Below are 12,855 nucleotides of genomic sequence, written 5' to 3'. Positions count from 1 at the left end.
TCTCAAACACATGTGGAACCCAATACATAACCCATACCTGTCAACGCATAAGTTTTTCCCGTATTTTATATATATTTTTTAATCATTTCAAATTGTGTACGCCATATAACAACTTTTGACGTTTTTTTTGGTAAAACCGATTCGTTTTACCCATTTATGCTCCAATACGGATCGTGTCGCTCACTGGTAGAAGACGAAAACATCATCGTCGACTGCTAATAGTCATGCTTTAAGCCTTTTTCACTATATAAATATACCCTGTCAGCAAGCAATGTACCCAGACAGTCAAGCTGTCAGCGTCATACAGCAAAATCTACAAAATCTTGAATTTAGTGCATACTGGTTAGGCACTGCGTCCACTTTGGAGAAAATGTAAGACTTTTAAGTGCGCCCTATGTGAATAATATGTGCGGCGTTGCATTTGTACGTTTTTATATCGCTTAATAAGGGGAATTGCAATCATTAATAAGGGGAGCAATTGGTCGAGGTTGACAGGCGTGCATAACCTCCACTTTTTTAGATTCCACCTGTCGGTTGAGGTCACGAATTGGACGTCTATTCTCCTTAATGTCAGCATGTGGGTTTTTCTTCTGTGTATCCAGGCGCGCCTAGGGATGCGCGATGAGGATGAGGAGGAAGAGGCACCACCTGAATGATGACGTCGTAGAGCGAGCGAGGGAGAGAAAGAGAGGGCGAGCAAGCAAGCAAGGGAGGGAGGAGTCTCCTCCCCTCCCTCCTTGACTCCTCTTTCAGTTTGATCAGCAGAGCAGCCAAGTCGCAAGTGGTAAGTTCTTATCTTTGGCCTTTCTGCAGCAATCGTCCAAGGACTAGCACATCTTACTAGCCATGTTTTCCCATTACTTGAACTACTGCATGACTTTTGTGCAAAAACAACCAAGTGTCCACCATTTCTGCACACTAGTAGACGGTCTGTGTTAATAGGGGTGTTCTTTTCACTACTTTGTAAAAAGGAGAGTGATGGGAGTGGAGTACAACGACTACTTCTTTCTAATAGGGATGTTTTTTTAATTAGTGCCCCCAGAGGGAGGGCATCAGATCTCACTTGCTTTCTTGTTCTTGGTGAAGAGCTGAACTAAATTTGTGGACGGGTCGGAAAGAAAGGAAATTTGGTTGGTCTATTTTAGGGATGTTTATGTATTAATCCTCGGAGCGATCTTTTCATATATTTTTTTGTGTCGGTGCAGATGAAATTGATTGTTGGCTGTCAGTTCTGAGTTAGCCAATAGCTGGCAAGGGCTTTCTTTGGGTTTAGGATGTCTCTGAGATGATGAGGGGTTTGCGGAGGGAGCCGGGTCTTTACAGTGGAGTTGAACTTGTTTAATCTACTGCACAAGTAGAATGTTTGTCACGCTAGTAGGAAGGCTAAAGTGTGTTAGCAAACTGACAGCATTTTTGCGCACAACACTAGTAGAACAACGAGGGTGCACTAATAGAATGTCAGTGGGATTTCACGGCGCTCTAGTTGGAAAAAATGGGGTGGACTTGTAGAGTGTTTTCACTTCCGTTTGGCATTTCGGTAAGAACGACTACCTGTTTTGTTTTTTGGCATTCCTTCACCGGAGTTGTAGAACTGAAATAGTTATTTTCTTGACACCAAAGCGGACATTTCGGCAAATTCGGTAGAATTTCTAGATGTTTTTTCCACTTTTTTTCATTCTTCACACCGTAAAAAGAAGCGGAAAAACTGCGCTAGTAAAGCGACAAGCCCGAAAAGCATGCCTAGTCTAGTCTGTGACAATTCTGCAGTTGTAGGACGACAAAAAAACAAACAAACAAGGATTGGATTAAAATGACAACTGACAAAACCCTTTGCATTTTGTGGCCAAGGTCCGCCGGTGGACGATCCCGAGTGCGTTTCTGAGAATGCGGCGGCGCGCGGCGCCGGGCCACCTCCCCGGGCCGGGCGCCCCAGAGAATCACCCGGAAGTGAGGTGGCGCCGGAGGCGGGCAGCATGAAGCCCCTCCTGCCCTGGCTGGCGCTCCTGCTGCTGGCGGGCCACGCCCCCGCCGACAGGCGGCCGGGCAAAGCCGGCGGCGGGAGCTCCGGCGCCCCCGGCCTGCGGCACGACACGTGCCTGGGCTACTACGACGTGAGCGGGCAGTTCGACAAGGAGTTCGGCTGCAACAACACGGACCACCGCTTCTGCTGCGGCAGCTGCTTCCTGCGCTTCTGCTGCGCCGACCGCGCCAAGCGTCTGGAGCAGAAGATCTGCACCAACTACAACACGCCCGACTGGATCAAGACGCAACCCCCCTCGCCGGCCCCCACCGGCGACACCTACGACCCCGAGCTGGACAGCACCAACACCACCGTCTACATCAGCTGCGGCGTGGTGGCGCTGGTCGTGGCCGTGGGCATCACCGCCAAAGTGGCCTACGACAAGGCCACCAAGACCCCCCAGGAGATGAACGTGCACAGGTGGGTTCCCGTCCTCTCTCTCTCTCTCTGTCTGTCGGTCGCGGACGTCCAATCCATTTGGTTTGGAGGTATATCGCTGTCCATGGTACTGAAGCATCATCAGCCGCCGCTAGCCCTGGTCCTAGCTGGTCAAAACGGATTGGACGTCAATGGTCAAGTTGTGCTCAATTAATTGAGGGAAAAGACCACAAATATCTCATCTCATTTTCTGAACCGCTTTATCCTCACTAGGGTCACGAGGGGTGCTGGAGCCTATCCCAGTTGACTTTGGGCCAGAGGTGGGGGACACCCTGAATTGGTGGCCAGCCAATCGCAGGGCGCAAGGAGACCATTCACGCTCACACTCGTACCTAGGGGCAATTTAGAGTGTCCAGTCAGCCTACCATGCTTGTCTACCCGGAAAAAACCCACGCAGGCCCGGGGAGAACATGCAAACTCCACACAGATGGACCGACCTGGATTTGAATCCATATCTCCCACTGTGACACATTTTTTTTCGTTTTTAATTTTTTAAAATAGTTAAAGGAATGAAAATGTGTAATATTCTCCTTTCTATGGTAGAGAAGTGACTCCTGGTTGGACGATCTAAATTGTCTTTAGGGTTGAGTGTGAGCGTGAATGGCTGTCCTCCCACCTGGTGTCCACAGTTGGCTGGGATATCCTCCAGCACCCCCTGCGACCCTGGAACGAACGAATAGTTCAACTTTACACCACAGATTATCGTGATGTATTGCAACATGTCGAGTCTGGAGGAAATCTAGGCATTTTGTTCATTCAGAATTTCCAATAGCCCTTCAGACTTATTATTGCCTAGCAAAACATGTGGAGAGGCACTGTGAATACTTCATTCATTGTTTTTATTTCAGTCACAGAGTTTAAAAGTAGGGGGCAAAAGTGCATTGCACGTTCCCTCCAAATTCTCACCACTTCCTTTTTGAATAATTTTAAAAGCCCCAACTTTGCCAATGAATAAAATGCTGTTTGTTGAATACCTGAGCAATGGTGGAGATGCTGGCAGACCTTTTGCTTTGTGTGACCTTCAAAAGCGCTGAATTCTCTCTTTATTGATCAGCTTTTTGTATCCAACTGAGAGGGAGGCAGGGGGGGAGTTTAGGGGGGTTGATGCATCGCCTCTCGACTTGGTTGGTCTTCTCGTGTTGCGCTCGCTGGCTCGCTTGCGTCACGGCCAGACGGCCGCAATTTGGCCAAAATAGAAGCAGGAGAAGAACAAACTGTGATCCCGTCACTTTGTTAGGTACGACTTCTAACGCAAGAGCCTTCATTTGCTCTGCCACTCAACGATCATGTCATAGTTTCATTTACATATTTCATACACATTTCTTGAAAAACATTTGGGAATGAGGGTGTCAGAACTGGTAAAATGTAACTGAAAAATACTGTGTTTTGGGATTTACAATCCAGGCATCATGCATAAATAATGCTTTGCCAGTAACTTGCCTCATTAGGTTGCTCATATATATTTCTATATATATGAGCAACCTAATGAGGCAATATATATATATATATATTGTATGCATATATTCTACTCTGTATATATATTCTGGCTAGAATTCACATGTGTCAGATGAAATGTTATGGAAGCAACAAAACATTTCATTACTACACAATTCTATGACGTCAAAGTCAAAGCATCCACATATTCCTACACTTTATTTATTTAGTTATTTTTTTATAATTTATTATTCCGCTTGTCTTTTTGCTGCTTAACTACTTTTGCACTTTTCATATCTTAAAAGATTCACAAAAGTCCCACAATGGAGACTTAGTATATTTATTTGAGGCTAAAATGGCACACCAGCCCCCCAAAAACATTTTTTGACATAAAAAGCCCTGTTTACTAACATGGCACATTTCTTTCAGCTTCACATCCATTGCATTCCTTTTTTATGCCATTTGCATGATTCCCGTTTGAATATGTTCCAAAAATATTTCAAATGTTCTAGTTATTTACCAGAAAATCACCATTTTAGACTTAAAAACATCCCATGACATTAATGTATGGGGTTTACATATATGCCTATTTTTTACCATTGACTCAGTAACATTCTTGTTTTTTGTTTGTTTGGGTGCATCATCATCAACACTGGTGGCGTTCCTCAGGGCTGGTTTCTTTGCCCACTGCAGTTGACACGAATCGACTGACAGACACGCTTTTGTGCTCGATAAAAATCATCACATCATATTCGCCTGAAAACCAATTGGGACGCCGCCAATCAGGCCGCTCGTGTCGCTTGAGCGCAAGCCTTTTCCTCCTGGAAGGGAAAAATGCTATTAATAATCACGGAGGCTCCCCAAGTCGCACCCGCGTGAAAAGTGGAGTACACGCTGGCTCCAGGTCCTCATTGACACACTTTTATAAAAATAAAAAAAATGGGCCGCTAATGACTTTAATGACACACCTCGTTAACGCACCGTTTAACTGTCTTTAACTCCTGGCTACCATTGACAGCAATGGACGGCCAATCTACTTCGAGCCATTCCTCTAGCACACGGATGTCAAAGTGGCGGCCCGGGGGCCAAATCTGCCCCACCGCATCATTTTGTGCGGCCCTGGAAAATAAATCATGAGTTCTGACTTTCTGTTTTAGGATCAAATTCAAATGAAGATTATAGGTGTATATTACATTTCCTGATTTCCCCTTTTTCAATTAATAATGGCAATTTTTTATCAAAATTTTCTGTTTTCCACTTTATTACTGAACATCATTTACAAAAATATTTTGTTTCATTTTGAAGAAAAAAAACAAATGATTAAAAGGCATTTTCTCCTAGAAAGAAAAAAAAGCTGAAATAAACATTATTTTAGATTTATTTAAAAAAAAAAAAGAATGTTTAGGGCTGTTGATCCAGTTATTTGATTTTTTTAAAAAACATCTCTAAATATATCTAAAATAGTCTGGCCATTGATAGGCTAATGAAAGTAGCAATGATGCCTTTTGGGGCCACAAATATGTGAGCCGTGGTCGGTTATTGGCGTTAATATAACCAATATGACGAATGATTTGATTGCAGAGCTCTGGCGGACATCTTAAGGCAGCAGGGTCCCGTTCCCATTTCGCAGTACGAGCACGACAACCTGGACGCCATCTTGGACGGGTCGCCCAAAGACGAGACGCCGCTGCGCACCTCCAAGAACAACTACACGCCCGTGCACGCCAAGTCATCCAATCACGGTACGTCGTCCGTTTATGGAAGTGCACTCCATGGCGCACGTGCCAGCACACGCTCAAATTGGGACGCAAACGATCTCGTCGTTCACCTAAAAGGCCTTTTTTTCTGTGGGCGCTCCGGGGACCGCTCGCTAAGCGCCCTACTAGCCTGTCCCAGATTTAACACTGAAACGGGACAGCGGCATCGCCACGTGCCGCGAGAAGGCTAACCTTCGCAACTCAAAACAATGAAAATCGTTCCATTAGGCATTCTCGTAGTTCGTCCCGGAGGATAAAGAATACGTGCATTTGCTTTTTGTTTGTCTTCCACCGCTTGTTTTCAAAAATCGGTTGTAACGCGAACACTAATCGTTACGCCGTCTAGGACGTTTCCTGTTATCTCATTGGCTGCCATTGATGGCGAATAGACGGCAGCCATTCTGCACTTGTTTTGCCATCAATGCCGTTATTATTATTCATTCTGTTTTTTTGTCGGCTCATATTTGCCAAAAAATTGAATAAAACAGCCCGCAAAACAGTTTTTGAATGGCAAAAAAAATTGGCATGTCTCCTTGAATTTTTCGGATTTTTTTTGTTGTTGTAAAAGACAAAAGTCTTGACTCATTTGCATAAAACCTCCACTTTAGCCTTCACTCGCGCTCATTCATGCATGTTCTAGTGTGTGTGTGTGTGTGTGTGTGTGTGCCATTGATTAGTGCTGACTCAGTGTAAGTCCAGTGTGTTTTGGGGGGCATAATTGGCATGCACCCCCACACCGCATGCCTTGATTGTCTGGCCGCTCGACTAAAAGGTGAAAAACGTCCAAAGTGACTCACTTTCCTTCATTAAAAGCACAAAGAAGAGAGACGGCTCCTCCGCGGTTAGTCGTCGTAAGTGTGGGCATCGTTTGTCGCCATGGTTACCCATTGATGCGCGTGTGTCAGCAGGTCATTACGGGATGGAGGCCATCCGCGGCGGAGGCGCCGACATGCTCGTCTCGTCCGGCTTTGTGACGCTCGGACGAGGACACCTCAAAGGTAACAAAGTGCGAGAGAGGTTTTTTCTTCTTCCGCTCAAAATAATCTGTACATTTTCACACTGTGTTCCGTCCTCATTAAATGGCGGAAGGGGGGGCCGGAGTTAAGCGCCACCCGTGTGCGACTGGAGATAAGCGCTAATTGGACAAAGCGCCCGACTTGGAAGTGGCTCAAAGGCGTCGTTCGAAACCGAGATGGCTGTCTTTCTATTTAATTTGGAGCAGGTGGCCTTCAGACTTTTTCTGTTGTTGTGATTGACAAGCGCCCCCAAAGGCTAGAACTGCTTTTGGGGGCTAATTTCTTCTCATATGGACAAGGCTCTCAAATATATATTATAATAGCCAGCTGTAGTAGAAGAGTTGTCCCCACATATTTTCCAATGGGCACTAAAATATGTACGGTGTAAAATCAATCAAATCAAGGAATGAATGAAAGGATCCATTTTAAGATAAGAATAAATAGCGGTAAGTGAAAAGAATGGGGTAAACGGCTAAGTGTTAAGACCTACCGTATGGATGCACGTACATCTATGTGTATCTATGTATATATGTGCTTATATACATGTATGTGTATGTATGTGTGTATATATATATATATATATGTATGTGTATGTGTGTGTATATATATATATATATATATATCAGCAACACGCTTATTTATTTATATATTTATTCATGTATTTATTTATTAACTTACTTATTACCTATCCATTTATGTCTAAAATGCCTTTCCTACTTCTGCATCCTCACCCTCTTGCTACTGTGACAACGAAATTTCCCGAATACGGGATGAATAAAGTTATCCAATCCAATCCAAACACTAACGAAAGTTATGAATAAGAGTTACAAATATAAAGCTTTTTTGTAAAAGAAAGTCAAAAAATTCAATTAAATGAGGCTTGCGTATATTTTGCAGGAACAGTGTTTGCTTCTTTAGTTTTTTTGTAAGTAACTATTGACCTTTGGCTGCCATTGACTGTAATAGATGTCAAAATCAAATTTTAATGGGAGCGCTTTCAGCCTCCCCCATTGGATGTCTTTTCCAGGATTGGACATCTACTGCTGTCAATATAATTTTTTAAGCTCACCCCCTAACTTTTTTTGGATGGATATGGGTCCACAAATCTTAGGTCTAATCCACTTGAAGCGGCAATCGGGATCACGCCTGTTTGTCTGTGGCTTGAAGTGGCATCTCAAAGTGGCAAATTGACACTTCCTGCGCGCCAAGTGCCAAATGACCGTCGCATTGTTCTCCTCTCTGATTCATCAGCATCTCATCCACACTTTTTCTCCTCCTCCTCCTCCTCTCCCTCCTCCTTCTTGTTCTCGTTCTTGTTACAGCGCAGCACTCCATGGACGATTCGGCGCAGCTGTCCTGGCAGAACGAGCTGGACCTTCCGCTCTCGTACGGTACGTCCAAAAAAAACTCCCTCCGATTCCAATCGAGTCAACGAAGAAGCGGCCAAAGGAAAAAGCTGGCAATATGTGGCGCGCTAATCAACGACAAAGGTTCTTTCCAATCAATAAGCGGGGCCGCCGTGCCAACGGATGAAATTAGCATTTGGAAAGGCCACTCGCGCAAATATATAAATATACAGATAAACAAATCGCGCATGTATGAAAATGTCAGCGCTGCTGCGTGGTGAAAGTAAATCAGGTGACATTTTCAAACAATTAAATCACATTGCATTAATCAAGCGGGAAGAATTGCCCGAGCGCCAAGGCCGGAGCGACCGAGACGCGGCCGACGCCGAAACCGGAGTGAAACCGGAGCGAAACGGGCTCTTACAAGTTCAAATGAGTTGATGCCAGTTTAAACGCAAAAATCCAAATGATGCCGCGCGCTTGCTTTCTGGGAAATGATTTCAAATAATCCATGCTGGCGATTAACGTGGGAGTCCAGGCGAACGAACATGTTGTTTTCCCGAAGCTTTTGCGTGTGCGCGCATGAATCCCAAGTGGACAGGCAGCCTGAACGTAAACACGTCGCCATGGCGATATCACGCATGTGCATTCGTGTCATGTACCTTAGATTGCGTGAAAGGAAAATGCGGACCTAGCCTAGCCGCCAGAAAAATGTCGAAAATGGCAAATGCGCGGGTTGTAACGTTTAGCACTCCAGACCCGCTTCTTCTTCTTTGTCATGTAAAAAGTTATTGTTGCCGTCCAGCGACTATCGGATTGGTCACATCAGACGGCGGTGGCGATCCATGTGATTATCCGAAGAGCCGGCTTCGAGTCGAAAAGCAAAGAGCCCTAATTGCAGCATCTTCCGCTGTGGCTTTTGATGCAGCAATTTTGCAGGCGCTCTTTGTGAAAGAGACGATTGTCGGCTGGCCGCAATCAAACTTCTGATGTACTCAAAAGGATGCTGATGATGATGATGATTGTGTCCCGAGTTAAAGTCACCGGCAGGTTGGCGTCATTAGTCATGTTTACTGTGAATGAAAGAAGCTGCTGCCCACTCGCTTCCGCTGACCCTTTATCCCACACGTACACACGGCGACAAGCTTCATTCATCGCCACACAGCTACAAAGAACATCACAGGATAGATTTCCTTCCCCCCCCCATAGTTTTTGCTAGGAGCACTGAAAAATATGGAGAATAATTTTAATATGTAGTAGTGGCCCGCTGCATCATTTTGTGTGGCCCGGGAAAGTAAATCATGAGTGCCGACTTTCTGTTTTGGATCAAATTAAAATGGAGTATAGGTGTTTATTAAATTTTCTGATTTTCCCCCTTTTAAATCAATAATGTAATTTTTTAATCCATTTTTTCTGTGTTTTTAGTTCAAAAATCATTTTGAAAAATATAAAATAAACATTGTTTTAGATCTATAAAAAATGGAATATTCAGGGCTTTTAATCCATTTATCAAAAAATCTAAATATTATATCTAAAATGGTCCGACCCACGTGAATTCAAGTTGACGTTAAAGCGGCCCACGAACCAACCCGAGTCTGACACCCCTGATCTAGTGTGTTTTTATGGGCTGAGTTTTTTGTGGTATTAAAAGGCCCCCTCTAAAACAAACCCATTGACCTTAAGTGGCCACTTGAAAGTAACATGGCTGACTTGCTGTGCTTTTTCTTGCATGACTTTTTGAGACTCTTTTGAGGAGATCATCACCATAGAATTGTCCACCAAATTTCACGTGGCTCAGTCAATTCGTCTCCAGGGGCTGGATTATTATTTATTTTTTAAAGATTCCATTCCGTGCTGGGTTCAATGTCGCCCGTTTCTTTCCGGAAGCCAAAAAAAAAAAAAGAAACGACAGCGCACAACGCACATGCGGCGAATGAGTAAAATAACACGCACGCACACGCAGTAAATCAGCGGCGGTGCTGCCGACTGTGAAATTAATTGAAGTTGTGATGCGGGGGCCGCAGAGTATCATCACGATGGTCGTCAGCCCGAGGAGACGGCCAATATGAACGCATGACAACAACAACAAAAAATTGTTTGCGCATGTTAGAGGAGCTTGGCTAAACTTGAAGAAAAGCCGCCACTTATGTTGTTTACCAGCGATTGTGAGTTGGAGGGATGATGCAAGAACATTGGAAAACTTGGCTGAGGAAGCCAATTAATGCGTTCACTGACAGTGATGTCAAATACATTTCAAATGGGATGACTGGCATGTTTGGCTGCCGTGGGTGACATTAGACATTAATGCCAGTCAATGAGCTGATTTGATGCATTTCCTTAGTTCAAGTGATGTTTTAGATGTATTAGGAATATTATTTTTTTTTTTTGGGGGGGGGGGTCCATTTAAAGATATTTCAAGAAAGATTTCTTAAAAATCTGGAGAGATGAATAAATAAAAAATCTTGTTTTCTACTTTGACATTTTAATGTAAAACTATTTTTAAAGATGATAAGAAAGTCCTTTAAATAAATATGTTTTGAAATCTAAATAATCATAATCATATTCAGAAAAATGAATAAATAAGACATAGAATGTTTACTCTTAATCCCTTTAATTTTTATATGCAAATAAATAAATTAAAAATAGAATAATGACCGTTTTCATACTTAATTAGAAAAGCAAAGATTTTTTTGAAATTAATGTCCTTTTATTTAAAAAAAAATTGAAAAAACTGAAATGCAATAAAATATTGCTACATATTATGAGACTCAAAAGAGGATTTAGACAAATGACTAAAAATCGTTTTATAGACTATCACAAAAGCTCTTAATTAATTCTGATAGCAGCCTCATTGGCATACTAAATGAAAACGTAACTAAGTCACGACCCGTGACAGAAAATGACAGAAAATGAGTTTGACCCCCCCTGGTATAAGTGCTTTAAGCAGTAATATGTCAAATGAAAAATGTCAATGCCAAAATACTTTTACTAATTTACAATCAGTATCACCGTTCATAGCAGCAGATGAGTTGAAGCCTCTGAATGGAAAAAAGTACGTATTATTTTTTTGGGTTCCTTTTTTGGGAGTGTTTGTCTCCCATGCAGTGAAGCCCTATTTGAGCCTGTGGAGTCCCTGAAGCACACAATCTGTGCTGGCCCACATGAGGACCCTTTTCTTGCCTTTCGCTCTTGCTTCCTTTTTGGGTCACGCTGCAGTAGCGGCAGCACCAGTTCCACTTTAACTGTACTCGTGCTCGTGTCATCCGAACGCTTTTACGTCCCGCTCGGCGGCGAAGGACACGCTCACGATGCGCCAAGTGTTTTTAACTCAGAACGGACGGCGATTCCCAATTTTTTCCAGATGCGAGTCGTCGCCGGGCCCATTTTGCGCTTTCAAATGAACGCCGCCATAAGCCGTGCTTCTCAGCCAGGTGCCGCCGCTCTCATATCGGCGTCAAATCTCGCAGCGGCAACATTGAAAAAGGCCGGCACCATTAACCAGTTTGTTAGCCGCGCGCCACCGCCTGTCGCTAGGCGACGCGGCATCTCTCAGCATCAACGGGGGTGAAAAAACGGCAAAGTGCAGCACTACGCAAGCGTATAGTTTGTAGTACTACGAGATGTAAACAAGCAGCTGGAAGTGCAGATCAAAGTGAGAATTTCTTTTTCGAGTGGAGCCAAAATCTCGTTGGTCTTTGATGTCGTTTTTTTTGCACTTGAAGGTTCACCAGTCAAATCCCGTTTGATTACGGGAGCGAGTGGCAATTAATTGGCGCTCTTCGCGTGTGGCGCCGCTGCGCTAATCAACTGCGATTGTGTCGAGATGAGAGCGAATATCAAGATCAAGTTGCCGTTAAATTCCATTCATGAGAAACTTAACAAATGTCCTTCGAGAGGCCCGTCAAAGCCCATTTGGAAATCCAAAGAAATATTCACGACTTCACCAAAACAAACAAGCGCCCGCGCCCATCCGTCATAATACCGATATTTAATCGAATCCTTATTTCATCACGCGCGTGACCTTGGGAATCCGAAGCGCACGCTAACTCGCTCGTGAGCATCTTCACTAATGGGGGATAACGTGGGCGGAAAGATGTTAACTTTAGATTGGTCACATTTTTATGAAGCCTGTGTCTAATACAATACATTTCTTTCCATATGCTGTATATCACGTGTCAAAGTGGCCGCCCGGGGGCCAAATCTGGCCCAGCCTTATCATTTTGTGTGGCCCGGGAAAGTAAATCATGAGTGCCGACTTTCTGTTATAGGATCAAATTAAAATGAAGTCTGATTTTCCCCCTTTTAAATCAATAATTGTAATTTTTTAATCAATGTTTTCTGTGTTTTTAGTTCAAAAACCATTTTGTAAAATCTAAAAATATATAAAAAAAGATAAAATAAACATTGTTTTAGATCTATAAAAAACTGAATATTCAGGGCTTTTAATCCAGTTCTTTTAATCCATTTATATAAAAAAAAAATCTAAATATTATATCTAAAACGGTCCGGCCCACATGAAATCGAGTTGACGTTAACACGGCCCGCGAACCAACCCGAGTCTGACACCCCTTGTATATTTCCATATACAATCCAGTCAATAATCCTGCTAAAAGCGTTTCATGAAGGCATTTCTAAGCATTCTTATGTTCCAAAACATCAATAAGAGAGCCAGTAGTTTTTCAGTTTTTCCATATTCCGCGAATTCCTCTTCTTTTTGTTAGCGGGACTCCATTGTAGAAGCAGAAAGCTTTCTTCTTGTAAAAGGGCAACACGTCTGCTGTTGACACGCACGAACGCACCTTGAACAAGCTTTTTCCTGGCCCCTTTGCCATCAAAGTACGTGT

At 43.5% G+C, this 12,855-nt stretch overlaps 1 protein-coding gene across 2 annotated transcripts in view; it reads left to right on the top strand.

The window, feature by feature from the left end:
- The window catches only part of shisa6a (shisa family member 6a), a 42,591-nt gene that overhangs the window by 24,030 nt on the left and 5,706 nt on the right, over positions 1–12,855 (top strand). For both annotated transcript variants that reach the window (XM_077619731.1, XM_077619730.1), the window contains exons 4-8: positions 603–784; positions 1,849–2,440; positions 5,474–5,634; positions 6,558–6,647; positions 7,988–8,056. In XM_077619731.1, the coding sequence (XP_077475857.1) occupies positions 1,974–2,440; positions 5,474–5,634; positions 6,558–6,647; positions 7,988–8,056 (787 nt within the window). In that variant the 5' untranslated portion in view covers positions 603–784; positions 1,849–1,973. The remainder of the gene's footprint in view (positions 1–602; positions 785–1,848; positions 2,441–5,473; positions 5,635–6,557; positions 6,648–7,987; positions 8,057–12,855) is intronic.

This window comes from Stigmatopora argus, chromosome 14, assembly GCF_051989625.1.
Source record: "Stigmatopora argus isolate UIUO_Sarg chromosome 14, RoL_Sarg_1.0, whole genome shotgun sequence".
NCBI classification, from domain to species: Eukaryota; Metazoa; Chordata; class Actinopteri; order Syngnathiformes; family Syngnathidae; genus Stigmatopora; species Stigmatopora argus.
This window is presented reverse-complemented; position numbering and strand designations above follow the sequence as displayed.